Source organism: Phodopus roborovskii, unplaced genomic scaffold, assembly GCF_943737965.1.
Source record: "Phodopus roborovskii unplaced genomic scaffold, PHOROB, whole genome shotgun sequence".
NCBI lineage: Eukaryota > Metazoa > Chordata > Mammalia > Rodentia > Cricetidae > Phodopus > Phodopus roborovskii.
In genome coordinates this window covers 2,722,972-2,746,968 of record NW_026126558.1, presented here as the reverse complement: position 1 = coordinate 2,746,968, position 23,997 = coordinate 2,722,972, and the positions used below count along the sequence as shown (strand labels likewise).

Sequence of the window (23,997 nt, the reverse complement as noted above, 5' to 3'; positions counted from 1 at the left end):
GTGGTTGGAGCAAGGTTTCTGCTTTAGAGTCCACAGCCCAGAGGCAGCTGAGCAGGTAGGTGCACAGGTGACTCTGGAAGATGACCTCTGATTTCAGAGGGGCAACATCTGCATCTATGGGAGGCCCCAGAAGTCAGCCTCCTGAGACTCCATATGTCTAACTTTGAGTCCCCAAAGTCCTTGTGGAAAGTTGTAGACAGCTCCTCACTTGGGAAGCAGGGTGCAGCAGGAACAGCACCCAGATATCTCCTCTTGCTTAAGCTGAGGCTAATTCTAGTTGGATCCCCTTGATCTGTCCTTGGAAGTCAACACCAGCAGAGGGTGGGTCCTGGGTATCCAAGGATCAGATGTAGGTCAGTATTCTACAGCCTGCACAGAGGCAGCAGCCGAGGAATCTGAGAACAGGCCAGCTGTGGTCGATGAGTCACCCGGACACAAGCAGCAGCTATTTCTGAACTAGACAGCACCGTATCTCCCTCCTCACCTTGAGGGGCCTTGGTCTTCAAACACACTTCCCTGAGATCAAGGTGGGAAGAAGCTGAGGGTGAAGCAGGAGGAAGTCCGACTATGTGCTTGCCCCAGCCATGCACCGTGCAGGCAGGAAAGAACTGTTCAAAAACCGGGAGCAGGCAATTCCAGAAAATTCTAGAATTTGCAGTTGTAAGAATACCCTTCCTCCCTTCCTCACTTCTTCCCTCCCTCCATCTCCCCTCTTTCCCTCCTCTCTTCTGACTTCCTCTTTCTTCTATTATCTCTCCCTCCCCTTCTTCTTCCTTCCCCCCTTTCCTCCCTCTCTGTCCTTTACTTTCTCTTTGCTTGTGCAGAGAGAATACTGGCTATTAAAGCTACATACTGCATTAGACACGGGATAGGACAGAAGATTGCCTCCCCATGCCCTGCCTGGTGGGAGAGAATGAAAACAATGCCCATGTGTGCTGGGTCTGACTGTTGTAAGCACACTCCCTTTAATTTTCTCAGTCGTACCTGGGAGGGTTTTCTTAGAGAGGAGAGGGCTAAGCACGGAACTGAGGTCTCTGCCCAGGGGTCCAGCTAATAAGAACACTCTTTTCTGAACTGATGCATACTGCTGAAAGGAGATTGTGTTTTCCTTTCTCTGTGGGAGAAGGATATTTCATATCTCCAGGACATGCTGTATATACAATAATGTGTCAGTCTCTGTACATCTACTCTTTCATGATGGCCACCAAATAGATTTCTCACACGGTCCAGGGAAGGGAGTCTTGTCTGCCCAGGTACCAATCCCAGGAAACAAAAACTTTTTGCTCCCAGGCATTGTTTATCAGTGTTGAGGATTGACTCTAAAAGTTCATGCATGCTAAGCAAGCATTCCACCTCTATCCTATATGCCTTAAACATTTGACACAAGGTCTCCCTACACAGCCCAAGCTGGTCTTGAACTTATGATCATCACTTTATCCTCCTGAGTAGCAGAGAGTTACAGATCTGTGCTATCAGCTTCTAGATAGCTCCCTCTGCTCAGTTCCCACATACCTGGCTGTTCCTTCCAGAAGGTACAACCTGGTACCACCCCTGGGCACACGGAATGGGGCTCTGTCAAGGATTCACAAAGCAAGCATGCACCCTTATCCAACCTCTCTCTGACTGTGTTCAGTGTGACCCTAGCTCTAGGCTTCAGCTCCACACCAGGGTGAAGTATTATCTCTTCACCATGTGCTGGTTGTGGCTGTTTTGGAGTATGGTGGATATAGCTAGAAGTCTAACACTGATATCCAGTGATCACATCTCTACAAACCCTCATCCTGAAGAAAGACCAGTCAGTTTGTTGCTCCTGAGTAAAGAAAGGGGCATAGGTAGTGGGAGAGGCACCGAGTTGTCACTCTGATGGCTCAGGTTTCCTTGACCTTGAACCAGACTGGAAGGGACATCCATATTCTCACCCCTGGAGGGAAAGACTGCCCAGTACCGACCTGAGTTTCTCAGCCAGAGTCAAACACTCTTCCCTACTGGCCAGGCCGATGCAGGCTCCACTCTGAAAGCTTCCGAGCGCTGCACTCTGGTTCGTCTGCTTCCTGGAGCCTCTTTAAGTGATTCTTTTTAAGTACCGGTAACCACAAAAATAATTTGTTATTCTTAACTATTTAATTCTGTGAAGGACAGTGTTGATGTTTCACAGTGAATTAATTGAAGCAGTCTGCCTGCCTTCCCACTCCTGAAAACCCTCCTGCATTTAAAAATTAAAAATTTTCAGCACACTAAGTAAAAGGCTTCACAGGACCTACTGTAGACATAAATAGACAATAACAAAGACAAACTCACAATGGGAAGATGGCTCATTGGGTAAAGCATTTGCCATGCAAGCATCAGTACCTCAGTTTGAATCCCCATGGACCTAGAGCCCCTATGGGAGGATGGGAGGCAGAATTGGAAGAACACTGGGACGCTCACTGCCAGCCCGCCTGATGTACAGAGCCAAAAAACAACAAAGAGACACTGCCACCAGCCAAGGTGGAAAGTGAGTGCTGACACTGGAGATTGTCTTCTGACTTCTACCACACAAACACTATGACATATGTGTGCCAGTATTCACACTCTGTCACACACAACACTGCATATGCACACAAAACACAATAAATGAAGGCAAATGAACTAATCATAATCAGCATTTGTTTTTGCAACAAGCAGATAGAGAATGGCCATCCTACACCAGAACATTCCCATGTGGTAAAGATAAATTTTTAAGTAATGTAGCATTTGTGTGTGTCCACATACACATGCACTTATTATGTATGCAGCTACATGTGTGTCTCTATCTATGTACCTCATTTACCTGCATACACATTTATGTGTAAAGGTTATGATATCTAATGTATTTCCCCAGTTTGTAATATAATGTGTGCTCATAGATGGTACAAACTCATCCTTTTTACTGTATAATTATTTTCTGTATGTGGGCATCGAACCCAGAGATTCACACTTGTTGGGCAAACACTGCATCAATGAGCAGTGTTCACATTCCTCCTTTTGGTTTCATTTGGGAACAGTGTAACACTAGGTTGAGCATACTGGCCTTGAAGTCACAGTAGTTCAGGCAGGACTTGACTTTTTGGTCTTCCTGCCCCAACTTCTGCCTGCCACTATGCCTGGATAGTGTACAGGTTTTTGTTGTTGCCACTGCTGTTTTATTTATTTATATTATGTGTAAGGGTGTTTTGCCTGCATGTGTGCCTGTGCTGTTGTATGTCTGGTACCCTCAAAAGCTAGAAGATGGAGTCTGATTCCCTGGAACAGGAGTTACAGATGGTGAGCCACCATGCAGATTCTGGGAATAAAACTTGCATCCTCTGGAAGAGTAGCCAGTGCTCTTAACCAGTGGACCATCTCTCCATCTCCTAGTGCACATTTTTGCTAAGTGTAAAATGCATTTCTGACTATGTACAAACAAATCAGTAAGACAGATACTTGCAGTAAGAGTCTGCTATCACATATGGTGAAGGGCAATATTCTGAGATCTCTGGAACCTTCGATAATTTGTACCTAAAGAGGTGACTCCATACACCCCAAATTTCAGTGGGGCTCTGCTACCATTTTACAATCCTTATCTAGCAGACAGGTCAGGATATAAAGGGCAGAGTTCCTGCTAGGACTGTCCAGTGGTGAATGCTTGTCTAGCATGCACAAGGCCATGTTCCCAGTCTCAGCACCAGGAAAGCTGAGCTCATCTTCAGAGAGGAAGAAATACAGTTGAGGATCTGGACATGGCTCATTCTATAAAGTACTTGCCTTGCAAGCCTAAGGACCAGGGCTTGATCCCCAGAACCCATGCTTTAGAAGATGGAGGTGCTGGCTTCTGTTTTAATACCTAGGGCCAGCCTGGCCTATGTGCCCAGTTTCAGGCCAGTGAGAGACCCTACCTTAAACAAACAAAAATGATAAGTGGTCCTTAGGGGGGCAAGGACTCTCAGTCTCAATCGTGTGTACACACATGCAAAAAACTCTGCCATACAAACACAAACCTGGAGCCTGGTGGTCCAGTCTGACCTCATTCCAAGAGTAGAATCTAGGCCAGAGTGACAGAAATAGTGGCTCAGGGTGATCACTTCCTGTTGGCAAAGTTGCAACTCAACCAAAGTGGCTGGCTCTCTAATACCTTTTCCTGTGCTTCGATAGTGTTCAGGAAGCCTATATTTCACTTCAGCCCTGCAGATGAAATACTACAGGGGCACTGCAGATACGTGTATATTACTGTATTTGATCAAGACTAGACCTGTGGCTCTCAGAACTGTAACTTTGTCTTAATGTGGCCATGAGGACACCCCTGAGCTGAGAGCCTGGTTAAGGATATGGCTTGCCCTCCACTTCATATACTGCATCTTGATGTCTATCATTACTGTACAACCGAAGACAATTAATGTGATCCCTATGCTTGTATCTGAAGAAGAAAATGGCTCTGTAAGGTGTAGAATGCAGATGCTGACACTAGAGGGCTCTGCAGGAACCTGGGAAGCGCTCCCTCCGGGCAGAGGTGAGAGAACAACCCCAGGAGCCCTGGCTTGATGTAGATTCTATCCTTAGGTTTCTCGTAGCTATTCAGGAGGCTGAGTCAAGAGAAAAATACCCCTAGGAGCGCCTGGGCATAGGCAAGTGGACGGCACCAGAAATAGCTGGTCGGTGCTGCACCAAGCAAATTTTGTTGCTGTGGTACCACTCTCCACCTGTATCAGAACACCTGTTACCATTATGGAGATTATAATGATGTCATACAATGGAATATTATTTCTGAGACAAGCTTAGAAACTCTGGTAATCAATCTAAGAGGATTCATCTTGAATCAGATTCCAGACAGAGCAAGGGACAAGCCCTGAGGTTTGGGGATGGCTGAATGAGAGCCCGTAAGATAAACAGAACACTTGGGGTTTAGGGGCTGAAGGAGCTCCGTGAATCCACCAGCAAGGAGATTGTCAGGGCGACCTTGATGATGCTCTGTGACAGTTTAATAGTAGCCAAGAACCACTGCCAAGGACTGAGGGCTTTTGAGGAGCACCATTAACCAGACACTTTTGATCTGTAAGTGTGGGTACAGCGAAGCCACTGTAGCAGTGCCTAGAACTTTTTTCTTGTTCTCGAGGAGTCTTTTCTTTCAAATTTTATTTGTTTTCATTTACACATATATGTATTGCCTGGCTATATATGCAACGTGTGCATGCAGGTGTGGGCAGAGGCCAGAAGAGGGTGTCAGGTCCCTGAAACTGTAATTACAGGCCTAGTGAGCAACATCCTATGAGTTCGGGGTAGGGATGGGGACCAAAAGCTAATCCTCTGCAAGAGCCACAAGTGCTTTTAGCAAACTCAACCTTCACTCCGCCCATCAAGCCTTTGCTTTCTTCTATGGATTTAGCATCCTTTGGGCCAAAGTAAATAACCTTCTAGCCCTCCAGAAGGGAATGCAAGCTTCCACCCCACCTCCATCTTAACTCTGCGAAACAATTCAGGTCCCCTCCAGCCCGGCCCAGGCAGAGTCAACCACCTGCATCTTTAAACTGGTGCGACACAGGGGTTTTACTGCTAAGGATCTTGTTCAGATTCGATGGCTGGTGGAGGAGGAGGAGGCCTGAGGCCACAGTCAGGACCCCGCTGGGAGCGAGGGAGCAACCCTGGGCTGCAGGGCTGGGCGTCCCGGGGCGGGGGCGGAGCAGGTGAGCCGGCCGGGTGGGCGTGGGGAGTGCACTTGTACGTGACGTTGGAGTTTGCAGCAAGCCGGGAGTAGGAGGCTGTGCGCGCGTGTGTGAAGTGCTGCGCGGCCAGGAGGATGTGCGCGGCGGGGCGGCCACCGCAGTGAGTCGCGGCGACAGGACCGGGCTGCAGCCCGGGGGACTTGGAGGCCAAGGCCAGCAGGAGGCCGCGGGCCTGGAGAGGCGCGCCACCCGCCCGGCCCCAGGATGTAGGCGATCGGCGGCTGCGCTCCTGCTGGCGGCCGGCTCACCATGAAGAAGCACTCGGCCCGGGTGGCCCCACTCAGCGCCTGTAACAGTCCGGTCCTGACCCTCACCAAAGTGGAAGGTAACGCGCGGTCGAGTGGCTTTGGGGTGGCAGGGCCTGACACCTCTGTCCCTGATCCGGAGGGACACCTGGCTGCTAGCGGGGCGGGGGTGGCAGCTCCGGGACGCTGTCCGCAGTGCAGTGCTTCGCCGCCGGAGGGGACCTGGAGGCTCCAGCTGTCTGGCGCTCCTGCCGAGTGGCATGCTCAGAATGCCTTGGTGAACCTGGTGACTCTGCTCCCCTGGGTGTCTTTTCCGACTGTCCTTAAGCTTGTGCCAGGAGGGGAGAAGGGAGGAAAGTGCTAACCAGTGAGCTTGCGAGCTCGCCTCTCTCTCTCTCTCTCTCTCTCTCTCTCTCTCTCTCTCTCTCTCTCTCTCTCACACACACACACACACACACACACACACACACACACACACACACACACGAGAGTGGGTGGTCTGGGCGAGGAGCATCCCTCTGGCACCCGACCCCAGGAGCCCCGAGGTGAGGCCCACCACTACTAGAAGCTAGAGGAGACCCCGACCTGTCTGGCTGATTGCAGACAGGCAGAGAGCGGCAGATGAGGGGAATCCCCGCACCAGCCTGTAAACATGTTCGTATTCAGGCCTGACGGGGATGAGAAGGGCTCTGAGAGGCTCCAAGAAAGTGTTTCTGCACTGTCTGTCTTCTTCAGCACAGAACCGCCCCCAGTCGGGGGATGTGAGAGAGAGGGGGCCACTGAGGAGGGCTGTGAGTTACTCAGACACAGCTGTCATTCTGCTGGCCTTGCTTTCCAACAGAGAGGGTCCTTCTTAGCTTTTAACTCCTCGCCTGAGCTAACCAATCTGGCCAGGAGTAGAAAGGAGCACCCCTTCTATGGCCCAAGAGCTTCTATACAAGTCTTTGCTGCCTGTGGGTAGGCATGGTTTCAAACACACTGGTTTATGCCCACACCCTGAGTTAGGGGTCTGTGAGGCCCCTGTATCCACCTGTTTGATCCTTGCTGGAATAAGCCTGAGGACCAGTAAAATCCAAACAGGTTGATTGATAGGCGTGTGTTCCCACACCTGTTACCTCCACATGGGGACCATGAAGTCAGCAAGGGTGGCAGACTGGTCCAAGATAGCTGCTACATGGTGATGTAAGGCGGAGAATTCCTGAGTTGTGGAACTCCAAAGGCATCCTTTATTTTTTCAGAATGGCAGTTTGCAGTGAAGGTCTTTGTTTCTCTTCACTCTTTCTCTCTATGAATGTCTCCCCTGTCAACATCCTAATCTCAAGAAAGGCTTGGTATTGATTATCTGCAGCAGACATTAGCAGAAGAACTTCCTCTCCTGGGGATGGTAGTGTTCTGGGCCTCCTCCCACGCATGAGTGAATAAAGAGGGGACCAGAAGCTGGAGTAGCCGGTGAGGAGCTCCTCCACCGAAGTCAAGCTCTTCCTGCAGCACCCCTAGTTAGCTTCAGGGAGGCCATCCCTCAGTTCACTGTCAGTAATGAGACTATCTAAGCTGACACAGCAGACATGGGGTCTGCTTGGGGGGTCCCCAAGGGCAAGCCTGGAGGTTGCCATGGGACATGAAATTGGTAGCCCTCTCCCATGCCACTTTATCATGGCCCATATGCATGACTGTGGTTCATTGCAAAGTTGTAGAATTAAGACCTGGACAGGGATGGAGGATGGCTCTGCCCCCTGTACAATATGACTTGTATATATCATGAACCCTAAGCCTCAGTTTCTTCAACTGTAAAGCCTGTCTTGGCAGACTGATGAGGAAGGAAATGCGATAATGGCAAAAGACAATACCTAGTACTTGTCCATAATACACAGTAGGTGCTTTGGGTATGTATGTGTGTGTGTGTGTGTGTGTGTGTGTGTGTGTGAGAGAGAGAGAGAGAGAGAGAGAGAGAGAGAGAGAGACAGAGAGAGAGATATGCTAATCCTCTAGTCACCGGTCACCCAGATTATTCCATAAACATCTTGCCTCTCTACATGTATAGGTCAGGGCCTGACAGACCTACTCCTTATGGCTAGGCTTACATAGAATAATTTTTCCCTGCCTGGCTTTTTTCCTTAGTGCTTTGTTCAGTTTGATTTGAGGTATGTTTTTTCTAAACCATTTGCATATTATGGCTATCTTTTGGAACGATTGAATCACTTTCTTTTGCCGTGAATGCACAGGATAAGGCGGTCCCCATCCTGGAGCTGTTTGTGTGTGAGTAGTAGATAGGCTACAGGGATGGAGTGCAGCAGACAAGGAATATTTATTAACTTGTGGAGTGTGTCATCTGAGGGAAGGCAAGAAGGCACCAGCATGTGGTACATATAAAACCAAAATAGAAAATGCAATGTTTGGTTGAACTCAAAGTCAGGAAGATGGACAAAATGACTTCATTTCTCAACAAATACTTCAAGTAGATAAATTATACATACATACATATGTATCCTGGCACAGAGGTAAAAACAAAATGTCACAGAAAAAGAAAAACTGAAAATTGAGCAAACTATATAGGTGTTCCTGGGGAGGAGATCTTTCTGGAAGAGGAAGCTTCTTTCTAAGGGGCAGGCTTCTGAGATCAGGCTTCTCTGATGAAAGGCCTGGATGAAAAGAAGCCTTCCTGATAAGATGCTTTTCTTTTGAGGAGGAAGTAGCCTTTTTGGGGAGGAGGAGGCTGAGGAGGAGGTAGCTTTCTCTGAGGAAGAATTCTTTTTGAGGAGGAAGAGAAGAGGCCTTTCTGAGAGGAGGACATTTTGAGAAAATCATCTAGACCTTCCTGATGAGGTCTTCTGAGGAGGAGGTGGCCTTTCTAAGGAGGGGGCAGCCTCCTAGGAGGATCTCCTGAAGAGGTGGCTTCTCTAAGGGGAAGGCATGAAGAGGCAGCCTTTTTAAAAAAGACCCTCTAAGGAAGTCTTTCCAATGAGATGCTCCTCTGTGAAGGACACCTCTTTGAAGAGACTTCTGTCTTTAGAGGAGGCTGTTCTGAGAAGGAAGATTTCCTGAGGAGAGCAGCCTTCTAAACAGACATTTCTGAAAAGAGGCTTTCTGGGGAACAGACCTTCTGAGTGGAGGCCTTTCTGAAGATGTGGCTTTCCTGAGAAGAAGTCCTTTGTGGTAGAGGTATGACCACAGAGTAAGGGGATGTGAGAAGAATCTGTTAGGCATAGTGGGAGGAGAAGTACTTCAGGCAAAGGAAACTGTGTGTAGGCTTGGTCCTAAAGAATGAAGAGAGATGGGGCTGGCCCTCTGGTGGGGGGCAGGGTAGAGGCTTAAAAAATGGCTTCTGGTCAGGTGCAGGCTTCTGTCATCTCTAACAACATATCTTGTTTCCTGGCTTTCCTGTCAGGAGAAGATGGTATTGATCAATAGCATGTCTCTAGTAAAGTAGCAATTACTACAATCATCTATATTCACAATCAGCTAATTCAAGGTCAATAAAGTTACATTCAATGAGAATTAATAGTTGAGAACAATACAATGAAGTCCCCTAGGAGGCCAACTGTCAGCATTGTGGAAACAAGAGCGACTGTGATGGAGAATGGACAGGGTTTAGAGCCCAACCCTTACATGGCAGAGTGACTCAAGCTTTCCGGAATATTTTCTCTTGTATAAATCAGAGATGATATGTTTCCTTTAACAATGACAATAATAGTTTTAAATTGTGGTGATGAGATTTTCAGCTTGGTTTTGAGATTTTTGCTGTTAACTGTTTGCTTTTAGTTTTTTGATTTGTTGATTGTGGTTTTTATGGTGAGTTGTTTTGTGGGAAGGGTGTTAGTATGGATTTGTGTGTGTGTGTGTGTGTGTGTGTGTGTGTGTGTGTGTGTAGCATATTTCCTCAGGTGCCATCTACCTTGTTTTTGTTGTTGTTGTTGTTGTTTTGTTTGTGTACTTATTTTTTTAGTCAGAGTCTCTCAATTGCCTGGATCTCACAGATTTGTCTAAAGGAACTGGCCAGTGAGTCTCAGAGGTTCTTTCCAGAACTGAGATTACAAATGAGCACCACTATGCCCAGATTTATTGCTTATTTTACCATAGGTTTGAGAAGACTAAATGCAGGCCCTCATGCTTGCATGGCAAGCAATTTACTGACTGAGCCATCTCCCAGTGTTTGTTTTGTTTTCTTTTCTTTTGTTGGGTTTGGCTGCTATGTAGCCTAGGCTGGCCTGGGACTCATGATCCTCCTGTCTCAGCTTCTTTAATGCTGAGATTACAGACTTCCACTGCTATCCTGCACTGAGAATGATGAATGAAAGCTGACCATATTACAGATTGTGGCCTATGGGAGCTTGTTCTATTAGCCCAATTCTTCCTATAGAAAGACTGAGTACTGCTATATCCATCTTTTTACAAACAAGGAGCCTCCCAGGGCCATTCATGTGAGGTCATGCAGTTAGAAAACAAGGGGGCTTGGATTCAGATGCCAAAGACTTTCAAACATCTGGGTTTCATTTGAGGAGCAATAATTACATGAGCCTGCAGCTCTTTGTGGGTGCTCAGTGAAGGTGTATTCCCTGGGGCTCCCACCGTGGTGTGACTCAGTAGTCTGGATCCTCAGGACTGGTGGCTACTGGTGATTACATTCTTATTACCTCTGTTCCAGGGGTGTGAGGCCATCTCAGCTGCCCCCGGAGCCGGCCTGGCTAACTGATGCGGCCTGCGGCCTTATGGCCCTGTGCACTAGAGCAGAGCATCATAGCTGCAGGAGTATGCCATGGAGGACCGCTCACACCACAGTGGGTAGAAACAGAGACTGGGTCAGGATGGAGCAAGAGATAATACCTCTCCAAGGACCACCCCAACCTCTTTTTCTGCCTAGCTCCCACCTCTCAGAGTTTCCAGCAGCTCTGAAGATAGGAGCTAAGCTTTCAAAACATGAACCCAAGGGGATGTTTCATATTCAAGCTCCAAAACTGGGGAAAACCTCATGCTAAAATGCTCAACACTGACACCTCTGTAGGTGCCATACTTCTGAGTCAGTGTGAGAAGATTCCTGGTGGGAGGTCTCTGAACCCAAAGAACAGCATCTGGTTGGCCAGTCCTAGGCCAGAAATATCTGAGAATAGGGACATTTATATGCTAAATATAAATTTATATGCTAAATCTATTATCTAATATATGCAAGAACTTCTGAACAAGTAGGAAATGTCAGGTGTTACTTGAATAGATTATCTGTTGACAGGCTGGGAGATGCTCAGTGAGTAAGTGTTTGCTATGTGTAGACATGAATTCAAATCCCTAGTACCCATCTACAAAGCCTTGAATGGCTGCCTATACCCCTGGAGCTGTGTGGAGCAGTGGCAGGAGGACCACTGAGGCTTACATGCTGTTGGCTTCACTACAATTTCAGTGAGATACCCTGTCTGAAGGGGAGAAGATGGAGAATGATGGAGCCACACCTAGCATCTTCCCCTGACGTATGTGTACACTGCTACACAAACACAGGGGCATCTACCATTACACATCCATTACACATACACCACATAATGGTAGATGGATGGATGGATGGATAGATGATAGATAGGCAAATAAATATTATCCATCATTATCTTTTTATTGTCTGTAGAAGAATTATAAAACAAATGGGACATTTCAGCCAAGAGTGAACTCACTTCTGCCTGAGACTCACATGGCCCACAGTTCACTGTAGCCACCATTCCCTCTTCTTTGGGAAAATAACGTAAGCCAACAAGACCATTTACTGCAAAGCCCATATGTGGCCTCCAAATCCTCCTCAGGATCCATCTCTTCATCAGGCTTAGAAAAATGCATTCACTTGCCTCTTCCGGGAGTATGATTGGGGTGGCATGCACAAGGATATGACCTCTTTCCCTGGCTGTCACAGGTGGGGGTAATAAGACAGTGTTGCTGACAGAGGGAGGCCCATAGATCGGCACTCAGTGGCCACAGTGAAGTCAGACTCTGGGGCAACCTGGTTGCTGGACTCCACAGGGTAAGGATATTGAAGCAGGCAAGAAGAGGAGCCAGAGAGGAGAAGGACAGCATGAGAGTTGGGAAAAATAAAACAGATGAGCAGAGCAGGGGTGCTCAGCCTGGATCCTGAAGTTGCTTCATCCTCCACAGTGAGCAGTCTTTTATAGAGAATTAGGGCAGATTAAACACCACCAAATCTACCAAGTGAAGTAAGCTAGTTGATTCGTGTGTGTGTGTGTGTGTGTGTGTGTGTGTGTGTTCGAAGCCACAGAGGAAAAGCCTTGAGGGTGCCTGTTAGATAGGCTGAGATGAATTATTTGGTCAAATAGACATCACACAAGCATAAGGAACTGAGTTTGATCCCTAAAAGCCATATAAAAAGTGGGTATGGAAGTTTGTACCTACAGTCTCAGATTCAGGAAGGTGGGAACAATAATAGTAATAATAATAATATAGAATTATTGAAGAAAACACCTGACATTCACCTCTGTCCTCTACATGTACCACACACACACACATGCATTCACACTCCCTACACACAATCAAAAGACAGAGCCTACTGGGGAGGAGCTCATGAAGATGAGGACATACTGCAGAAATTCAAGCATGAGTTACTAGGATTAACTTCCTGACTGCCATGAGTCCTGGACATGGGCTGCCTTGTCCACTGTTCAAAACATCCCTGTGTAGCAGGTCCTCATATGACTCCTGATGTGAATGTGAGAAACAGTGTTTGATGCAGTTAGGTGACATACTGAGACTGTTGCCATGAGCATCTGTGTCGTAAGCACTGTACCTGGCTCCCTACAGCAAGATGAGGACAGGACAGAGGACCAATCAACAGATCAAGTTGCCAGAGCTGAACAGTTGGCTAGGAATGGAGCAAGTGCCAAAGAAGCCTGGAAGACTGAGCCTGAATGGTGCAGGAGACGGAGACACTGCTAGTGGTCACAGCAAAGAGGACACCCCTCTATGATAACAAGAGAGGGTCCAGTTTAAACTACTTTGAGGTCTCAGTAGTGTCTACAGGGGCAGGTGGAGGGAGACAGGTGGCAAAGCCAGAACGACAATGAGGTCATTGGCAATAAGCGGGCAAGTGCCGAGTTCTGATGGCCACCTGTGTAAGAGATAGAGGTGATGTCTAAAAAGCTGCACCAGAAGACTCCATGATGTGGCAACTTGGAGGCCACAAAGGAAAAGGGTGAGTGATGTATCAGCCACTGCCAAGAGAGGGCGTTTTACAGAAACAGTTTTCAGTGGATGCTGCTCTACCAGCCAGGTAGTGAAGGGTGAGTTGTTTAGCTTGAAATGGGAAAGCACTCACCAGCTGGGCATTGTAAGGGCCTTCACATGAGCAGTTTGGGGAGTTGTAATATCTTGAAGGGAAGAGTAAAACTGATTCCTTAATAGGCATCCAGGGCAAGGTGACTGGCCTGGAGGAGGAGAAGGGCCGAGGGAGGAAAAGACAAGTAGAGAGGAAGCAGGGCTGCAAGCCCTTCCAGGAAGCAGGGGAAAGAGATGGTGGGCCAAAAAGCCCTGCCATGTGGAGGCGGGAAATCTCGAGGCCTGTTCAGGATACTTTGCTCTTTGTATCGTAGGAAGTGGAGTTTTCATCTGCTGCAGATGATGGATACAGACCTAAAGCTTGAAGAGGTGGGAACAGGTTCAGAATAGCTCTGCAGAGAGAGCCAAGAGAGGGATTTAATTCTTAAAAGCCTTTTTGGCGAGTGAGGCTTTCCCACTGGTTAAGACATCTTGTGCCTTGGGGGAAGGGTCTAGAAGGAAGAACACTGGGTGAGGTGTCAGGACACCAATCTTTCTTTCCTACCCCTGCTGCACTCACTAATTAATATATTAGATGCATCACCTTGGCCTCTGGGAACCCACTGTCTCTATTCTCGGGACTAGATCTTCCATCCGCTCTTTGAGAAGGAACATTTCATGAATCCAGCAAGTGGCTGACTCATAGAGATCGGTGTATCTGATTAAAGCCTTTTGCCAACATTACTGGAATCAAAGAGTAGAGCTCTGGGTGACCCAGACAGGGACAAACAGGGACCTGGGTGTGTGGGCATGGGCAAGCATGTGCCTGTGTATACTTGCCGACGTGCACTGGGGGCAGTTTTGAACAGTAATCCCTGCAGCATGACTGGAGCTGTCCCATAGTTTTAGCACCAGGAAGCTGAGATAGGACTCCAGATAACAAGGTGGGAAAAAAAAAAAAAAAAAGAAAGAAAGAAAGAAAAGGAAAGGAAAGGAAAAAGAGCAGCAAACAATCCTAAAGAGAGGCTGAAGCCAGACAACAAGGAGAGATGTATGGCTACCTGGGCCACAGATGTGTGTGTGTGTGTGTGTGTGTGTGTGTGTGTGTGTGTGTGTGTGTGTAAATCTCCATGCTCTGGATGAACTGTGCTATGTCACTCCCAAGGTGCACAAGGCCCTTGCACTGGGAGGTAATGTTCAGTACCTGAAGGCCAACCCCACTTCATCCCTCACCAGCAAGTTCTCTCTTGCCCTGTGGAAGCCACTGCTTCTTTACTGGGAATTGGCAGGAAGTTTTTGAAAATAGCACTTTCAATTGGAGATAAAGTGCTCAGTGGCCTGTGCCTTCAGCTGCAGGTTAGCTCTGTTCTTTTCTTTATTTCCATCTGCTATTCCAGCCAACCAGAAGTAGAGGACTAGAGGTGTCTATCTGGCCCAGAGCCCACACTGTCACAAGAGTACAATTAGTCAGGTGCTCCTTCCCAAGGGTCCAGAGGCAGCAGGGGGCAGGCTGTTTCCTAGAGGGGCAGTTCTACTTGTTAACCCACATTTGCCCTGAGAATTCCAAAAGCCTGACATCTACGGTTCTAGACAGACCAGCTTTAACAGGGAAAATGCCAGAAAATAGAAAGGAGTGTGCTCATTTTCCTGGGTGCATGTGGAGGTCAGAAGCAGCTCTTGGGCCTCAGCAGTTCCACTTACATTCAGGCATGGAGAGCACACTGAGCTTGCTGGACAGGCTGTGACTAGCAGGGCATGCGGATTAAGGCTGATCCAAGGTAGCTCACATGTTTGGGGCAAGAACCGATACACATTCCCTCCCAGAGCAGACACCAAGACTTCCTCCATGGTGTGGATGGCCTGACTTGGAGACTTTGCTGGCTAGTCAGCTGTTTACAGGACAGAACTGACCATGGGCTGTGTAATTCCAGGCCTGCCTTAAGCCCATGAGTCAATAACACTGAGCCACTTGGGAGTTATCAGGAAACCTCTGAGAAAATGAGGATGAGGGGACACTCCAACAAGGAGTCTCCTCTTTGGGTAGTAGTTGTGTTCATTATCTTCCCCGGTTGCTGAGACAAAATATGCAACATTAGCATTTCAAAGGAGGAAGGGTTTATTTTGGCTCATGATTTTGGAGGTTTCAGTCAGTAGTCTTTGGCACCATTGATGCTGGGCCTGAGTGAAGCAGAGCATCATGGGGGGGGGGAGCAATATGAAGGAGAGACTGTTCAACTCACAGTGGACAGGAAGCAGAAGCGGCAAGTGCAGACATAACCCAAGGGCGTACCCCCAATTATCTACTTCCTCCAACCAGGTCCTGCTTTCCACAGTTCCACCCCCTCCCTGATAGATAATCCAATCAAGTTCTGAATCCCTCAATGGATCAAACTTGTGATAGGTCAGAGCCCTCCTGCTGCTGTCATCTCTAGAAATGCTCTCAGTCTGTTCAAACTGACAATCTAGACTAACTGTCACAGGATGCTAGCAGGAATGTGGGCTGGAAGAAGGAGATGGACTCTGCTTCAGGTAGAACTTCAGAGGAACCTACATCAGCTCTGCCCTGCCCACCCCTCACCTCACCCCTCCAAAAAAAAAAAAAAAAAACCCTTTTGGTCACCTCCTGCTATAATTTGAATAAGCTTGTCCACCATTAGCTCATTTTTTTGAATGCCTGGTCACCAGTCGCCACTCTCCCCACCATGATAGTCATGGACTCACCCTCTGAAACTGTAAACAAGCCCCAATTAAATGCCTTGTTTTATAAGTTGTCCTGGTCATGGTGTCTCCTCATAGCAATAAAACAGTGACTTCCCAAGTCTCTTTCTTGGCTAGAGAGATCACTTTCCAGTATAAAAGACTTAATTTCACTGTTGAAATTGAAATAATTCCCAAGGGGAACAGCTGTGAAGGAGAACCCACTACTTCTGACTCAGTGTTGTTCCCTTTCCTCCCCGAAGACCATCAAAATAAAGATTTTGCCACCTGTAGCTAGCTGGCCATCCAAGTTCTGCATAGGGATTAATCGGGGCCTATGCCTAGGTTCACGAGCACAATGTGCATTCTTCTGGGTACCCCTTGAACTCTTGAATTAATCAGTCTAGCATATCACAGACTGCAGAGCCCAAACACGTTTGTCTTCTCGCCTTCTCCTTCTCCTCCTTCTTTTTTCTTTCTTTCTTTCTTTCTTTCTTTCTTTTTTTTTTTTTTTTTTTTTTTTTTTTTTGGAGACAGGGTTTCTCTGTGTAGCCCTAGCTATCCTAGAACTAGCTCTTGTAGACCAGGCTGGCTTTGAACTCACAGAGATCTGCCTGCCTCTGCCTCCCCAGTGCTGGGATTAAAGGCATGCACCACCACAGCCTGGCCTTCTCACACTTCTTGAGACTGGGAAGGTCCTGACATGCTGGGCTCTCTTCCTGGCTTGACATGGGCTGTTTATTGCCATGTCCTCACCTGACCTACTTTTTTATATGTATGCATGTGAAGAGAGAGGTGGGAGAGGTTCTCTAGTGTTTCCTCCTGTAAGAACATGAATACCTGGTGCTGAGGAGACTTGCAAGCATGGGGACCTGAGTTCTATCATCAGAATCCACATAAAAAGCTAGGTGTGCTGGGACACACTTATGGACTCATCCCTAGGGAGGTGGAGACAGGTTGTTAGAGCTGGCTAGCCAGCCAGCCTCATTGAATTGGTACACTTTAGTTGAGTTAGAGACTGTCTCATAAAAGAAGATGGATGATGCCACCTACAGTTGGTCACCTGAATCCTGCATAGTGACAGATCTGAGCCTGTGCTAGGTATTCAGGAGGACAGCATACATGCATACTGTGCCTTTGCATTAGTCCAGCTTTTGTCTCCTCATGCTTCTCAAGGCTAGGAAAGTCAATGAGGAATAACATCCAAGGTTGACATCTGGCCTCTACATATATGTGCACACATATACAAAAACAAAACAAAACACTCAAATGTATATCCCTACAATGGGATGCTAATCAGCCATAAAAAGAAATCTGCCAGCCTATGAAAAATATGAATGAACCTGCACACTAAATCAAATGTGTAAGCCTACATATTTACATGACATTTCCAAAAAGGGCAAATTATGGGAACAGAAAACAGATTCATGGTTACTTAGGACTGAGGATGCAGACAGGAAGTGATTGCAAATGAGGTTTCGGACTAATTTGGAGGGCAATGGATACTTTAAATATGTGTGATACTGCTTGTTTCTTAATTTTATAATTTCATTAAAAATGACGAGGGTGCACCAAAGGAGGTTGGATCTTATGCTATAGAATTATACCTCAACAAAACGGAAATTGACTTCATCATATATGTAGCTGAAGCTGAGAGCTGTTGCCTCTCATTGTTCTGTGGTGGCATCTGTTTCCTTTGTAGGAGACATGAACCATGCCAGCCTACAGCCTTGAGTCCCTTCCTCTCGGGACAAGATGCTGTCTGGAGAGTTTGTCAGAGAAGTAGTTGTGTTCTCTTAGAAGTTCAAAGAGATTCATTTCATGGGATTTTTTTTAGAAGACACAAAATGACTTTCCAATCTCACTTTCTCATCCAAGAAGTAACTTCCACTAGAGAGACAAAAATCACCCAATTTATCATTATCTCTAGGGAAAGGCATAGACATCTCCTAACATGAAAGGTCTCCCTTGGTACCCTAATGGGTTGGTGCCTGAGACATACCCCACTCATCCCTCATGGCCCAGGCTAATAGTGTTTCCTCCAGTTCTGGGTTCTGCCTGACCAGAGTGATGAGAATGGTTAACCCATCTATAAATCTCTCAGAGGAGACAATCCTCAGGGCATGTCTGTGTGGGAGATAGCCCTCAGCACTGTCATCTTAGGGTGACTCTTGAGTATGAGGAAGAACCCTTGTTCAGAAGAGCATGCTCCCTTGTACACAAATGCACACATGTGTGCACGCGCGCGCACACACACACATACACACACACACAGCTTGCCCTGCACTTTCGAGGAAGTAAAACCCTCTAAAATTTTCCCAGACTTGAAGACTTGAAAGGAGTCTGAAGAGGGATGCTGCCCTGCTCATAGCTCCTATCCAAAGCCTGTCTGAGCATCACTTGGGCAGGTCATTGACTACAACCCTGAATATGGCACATGGTGAGATGTATTTTCTCGCACTCACATGGTGGGGAACAAAGTGCAGCTGCTAACCACATTCACACTCTGCTCTGCATTCATTCTCAGCTAAGTCAGTTCCTTTCCCCACTCTTCCTTCATTAAACAGGGTATGATTCTGGAGGAAGGAGTGTCATGTGTCCTTTAGCCAGTCCGATGGAGTCTCCCACTTCATGACTGAACATCACAGGTGACAAGTGACAGTGGCTTTCAGAGCTCATCACCTTGCTGAATGTCCTGAGGCAAATCACAATTGTTCTTGACCTCTTTCATCGTGACAATCTTGGTTGAAGCTTTGGATTCCTCAGCACATACCTGGCATGATACAGAGCTGCCATTTTCACATAAGTGCTCTGTAATTTTTTGCCACTCCCAGAGTTCCTAAAGTACAGAGATGGTGCTTTGGACTTGACCACAGGCCACCCAGTGCTCTGGTCTCAGCATCAGTGCTTCTTATTGGTTCCCTGGATGATTGACATGCTCATAGGATGCAGGACACAACACTAAGACCAGGATAAAGTGTGTTTGGTTAAATGCAGGATGGAAACATGATGCCATTCCATGTTTGCCATGTGGATGTGTTAATGGTTGGCAGAGGCATAGGTCTGGAGAGACCTTTTGTCATCTGCTCAAACAAAAACCTGAAGAAAAAATGCAGCCCTCTGTGGGCAATGGCAGCTCTGGGTGCTGAGATGACCACCAAGTGCTTTAACTTTGACTTCTCAATATTTTTGTTACATAGTGATAGAGTAATAATTTATTTATAGTGGCAAAAATTGTTACGAGTAAGTTACATAGGATCTGGGGAGATGACTCAGTTGGTAAGGTACTTGCCATACAAGCCTGAGAACCTGAGTTCAAGCCCATGTTAAAAGCCCGAGCCTGGGGAGATGGCTGAGTGGATAAAGCACTTGCCATGCAAAGGTATGGACTAAAGTTCAGATCACCAGAACCCACATAAAAATTGGGGGGATGTGGCAGCCTGCCTATATTCTGACATATGGGAAACAGAGAAATAGCCAGAGCAAGCTGGCTAGCCAGACTAGCAAAATAGGTGAATTTCAGGCTGAGTGAAAGACCACACCTCAATATACAAGGTACATGCTGGAGCCTGATTAGGAAAGACACCCAAAGGGACTGGAGAGATGGTTCAGTTGTTAAGGGCATTGTCTGCTCTTCCAGAGGACCCAGGTTCAGTTGCCAGCACCCACATAGCAGCTCAAATTGTCGGTAACCCCAGGATCTAACACCTTCACACAGACAGACATGCAGTCAAAACACCAATGCACACAAAATAAGAATAAGTAAATAATTTTTTTAAAAAAGGAAAAGAAAGATACCCAGTGTCAACCTTTGGCCTCTGCAATGTGTGTGAATGCACATATACATACAAGAGAACTCTCATAAACACATGTGCACATCTCTCTCTGTCTCTCTCTGTCTCTCTGTCTATCTCTCTCTCTCACACACACACAACACACATTCATATGTTAAAAAAAAGATAGGCATGATGGCACACACTTGCAATCTCAAGACTGAGGAGGCAGAGACAAGTAGACCCCTAGGACTCACTGACCTACCAGCCTAGCCGAACCATTGAGCTCCAGGCCACTGAGAGACCCTGTTTCAAAAGCTGCTCCTGAGAAATGACACCCAAAATTGGCTTCCAACACAAACATGCACACACTCAAGTATACACACATGCACACACACACACACACACACACACACACACACAATGAAAAAGGTAAGGGAATTAATGTAATCAGGACTTCAAGGCTCAGTGCAATGATATAAGGTTGGTGACATCCTTGTCTATTGTTCTTTATAAGTATAGGCCAGGGTTGTCCAAAGTGTGTTCCAAGGCACCCTAAACTCCACCACAAGTGTCACAACTCTGACAAGCATGATGACTCACACATCATCCATTAACCTTGAGTATTCCTACAACTTGTCTCTGCTTAGTGTTCTCCAGACTTACTCAGCTGCAAAACCCATCTAGCTGGAATGCAGTTGCCTATGTTACTCGTGGGAAAACAAAGCTCTAACTTAGTGTTATTGTTTTCAGAGGTTATCGTGCTGGGTTGAGTGTCTTCATTTCATTTGTTATTGGGAATACTCCCTTGGTGAGAGGACTTGATTACAAAGCTAAAGAGTAGCTAGATTCAATGAAGCATTTTATCAGCATAGAACTTGGGTGGTGGCAGGCGGGAGGATGGGGGCTGGGAGAGATGATTCAGTCAGTACGAGTGCTTACTATATAAACATGAGGACTGGAGTTCTATCCCCAGCACCCAGCTAAAGCAAAGCCAGATACAGCAGTGTACAACTGTAAGCCCCATGTTGAGAAAACAGAGATAGGAGGAACCCTGGGCCTTGTAGGTCAGCCAGCCGAGCCCAATCAGTGAGCTCCAGGTTTAGTGAGAGACTGTCTAAAAACTAAGGTGGAGAAAGACTGAGGAAGATACGGGTGTCACCCTTGGCCTCTGCATGTATACACACACACACACACACACACACACACACAGAGAGAGAGAGAGAGAGAGAGAGAGAGAGAGAGAGAGAGAGAGAGAGAGAGAATTTGGTGGCAGTCTCTCCATAGAGCTGCCCAGCATCACTGCTTAGTCCCCCCACGTTAGAAAGATCACCCTGATACACTGACTACTTCCCCACTGTTGGCTTGATACCTACCAAGGAGAATCTGTTTTAACTCACAGTTTTGGGACATAGGCCATCATGATGGGAAAGGCTTGGTGGCAGGAACAGCTTGCAGCTGGCTTTCCTTTGTTTCCTTTTAACACTCAGCCCAAGACCCCAACCCGTGGACTGGTGTCATCTACATTCAGGGTGGGTTTCCTCCTTCAGTCACTCCTCCCTGGAAGGTCCCTCACAGACACACCCAAAGGTGTGCCTCTGCAGCGTCCCAGGTGCCTCTTAATCCAATAAAGCATGACGGCTGCACTTGCACTAATAAAAGCCACAGTTGAAGAAACATGCTAGAATTCTCGGTGAAGGCCCGCTGTCTCCTCGGGAGTCTTATCATGAAACTGCTTTTTATTCCTAAACAGACATTATCTTTATTTTCACCATTATTATTTTTTTTTTAAGATGAGCTCATGGCAGAGATAAGGCTGCATACTCGTAGTACCCCAACAGTGAAGGGCTGCAAAGGCTGAGAAAGCCTGACAGGTAGTCAGGGAAGTTAAATCCATCATACTTTTGCTGGAAGTGGATTCTCCTTCAGCTTTGAGAATTTACTATGAGCCAAGTCAGAGACCACTGGTGGAAGGGCATGAAGCAAGAATCCAGGCCTATTCTTGCCTCTCTTGGGCCTCTCCCCACCCTAAGGCCCTTGTAGAGCCATGCAGAAGATCGAATCGAAGTCGTGACTGTGATTTCCCTGGGAACTTCCCACTTGAACGTGGATATGTCAGAAACAGGAAGATATATATCCATCCTAGTTGGCTTCAAGGTCACTGTGCAGCCAAGAAGAATCCTAAGCTTCTGACCCTACTGCCGCTATCTCCCAAGAGCTGTGATCACAGCGGTGTGCCACCACTGTTCAGTTTGTACAATGGTGAACATGGGTCCCAGAGTCTTGTACATGCTAGGCACATACTCCCCTACCTGAGCTACACCCCAGTCTGAGCTGTGTATTACTAAAACACATGACCTTGATTAGCCGATTAGCCATAGTCTCACTTAGGTTGATTTTTTTTTTTTTTTTTTTTTTTTTTTGTGGCTCAAACAGATGAATCAGACTGGTCTCTTTGAGTTCAGATTTGCCCCATAGAAGTATAATGTTTCAGAAGGCATGTAAACTTTTGTTCAAATGGCTGTTGGAGTTAAGTAAAATACAGAGAATTAAATCAGTATGTTTGGTGCCCATTTCTTGCACTTTTGTTGTGACAAGGACCTCTAAGCAAATGTCTTTCTCCATTCAGCCAAGTGCCAGGGAGATGCCATGAAAGCCAAGTTTTGCATGTCTGCATCTGTCCATGCTCACAAGGGACACAGGCTCTCTTGCCTGCTCAGGGTCTTTGAGGACAGGGAATGGTACAGCCCAGCTATGGGCTGTAGCCTGACTCCTCCAAGTGACACAGCTTTCTGTGTCTGTGGTCTCTCACACAGCAGCTGCCCAGAGATTGAGGCTTTTAAGGATGGAGGTGAGGCTGCAGGAAGCTTGCTGGAGTAGATGGAAGGGAGAAGCCATGCCTATGTGGCTGCTATGTGAAGAATACAAGGAGAACCATCTTCTTTTCAGGGCCAGACAGAAAGGAGCAGCCATCAAGGTCCTGTACCTTCTAGGTGTCAAAGCTCATCACCCCTCCACAAGAAATCCCTTGGCCCTGTTGCAGCCCAGAAGCACATAACACATGTGAACTGACATAAATGAGGTGAAAATCCAGACCTGGTGGTGCACACATGTCATTCCAATACTTGAAAAGCTGAGACAGGAGGATCTTAAGGTCAAGACCAATCTGAGCTACAGTAAGTTCATGGTGAACCTAAATATCTTAGTGAAAGTCTGTCTTCAATTAAAAGGGTGGTGAATGCTGGATTACAGCTAAGTGTTAGAAACTTGCCTAGTATTAGGAGGCCCTCAGTTGCATTCCCAACAAACACATAGGTAAGTACGTGAGGCTGGGGATGTAGCTCAGTTAGTAGAATGGTTGCCTAGCATGCATGAAGCTGTAGACAGGTTTTTGTTTGAGCCACCAGCTCATTAATAATGATACAGAGACTTATTATTAATTATGGAAAACCTGGCCTTAGCTTAGGCTTGTCCCTTGTCCCACGCTACCGTCTTGCCAGCAAGAACAACGCGGCACACTCAGGATCCTTCTGCAGTAAAGCTTTAATGCATCTTGAGAGGGAGAGCATAAGCTTACAGAGCGGAGACCCCAAACATCCAAAACCCAACCCTTATATAGGTTTACAACCTTCGCCTTGGACGTGTCACCTCCTGATTGGCTGCAGCCCATCAGCCCTTATGACGCCATGGGAGAGGCAGAGGCCAAGGGAGGGAAAATCACCCTGCAACTGTGCACTGACTTGTTTACTCTCAATGCCAGCCGGATGCAGGCGCCATCTTGTAATGGAGAATGCCGGGACGGCTCCCTACAGTCCCTAACTAGTTCTTATAACTTAAATTAACTCATATTTTTAAATTTGTATTCTTTTATGTGGTTCAGTTATCTTTGCTCTCTACTGCCCATCCTGCTTCCTTGGCATCTGGCTGGCAACTCTGCCTTTCTTCTTCCCCCAGACCTCTCTGTCCCCAGAAGTCCTGCCTAACCCCTTCCTGCCTAGTTGTTGGACATTCAGCTCTTTATTAAACCAATCACAGTGACACATCTTCACACAATGTAAAGGAATATTCTGAAACATGAAGCCCTGAATTTAATCCCTAGGATTTCATAAACAGGATATGGTAACATACAACTGTAGTTCCAGCACCAGGGAGGTACAAAAGAGAGTATCAGAAGTTCAAGGTCATCCTCAGCTTCTTAGCAAGTTCAGTGTTACCCTGGGACATATGTGACCCCATGTTTCAGTGTCTCCATCTCTTCTGGGTATATGTTCCTCAAACTCAGCATGTAGGTCACCTGTTGAAGTCAGGTCTGGCCCAAAAGTTTGCCATTCT

General features: G+C 46.9%; 1 protein-coding gene across 2 annotated transcripts in view; it reads left to right on the top strand.

Moving 5' to 3' along the window:
* Slc35f3 (solute carrier family 35 member F3) overlaps nucleotides 1–23,997 on the top strand; it is a 239,442-nt gene that overhangs the window by 149,076 nt on the left and 66,369 nt on the right. Inside the window, exon 1 of one of the 2 annotated variants that reach the window (XM_051201540.1) lies at nucleotides 5,667–6,039. The exons of the other annotated variant lie outside the window; for it this stretch is intronic. Coding sequence (XP_051057497.1) covers nucleotides 5,964–6,039 — 76 coding nt within the window. The 5' untranslated portion in view covers nucleotides 5,667–5,963. Of the gene's footprint in view, nucleotides 1–5,666; nucleotides 6,040–23,997 lie in introns of those variants that run through there. 2 annotated transcript variants of the gene reach the window in all.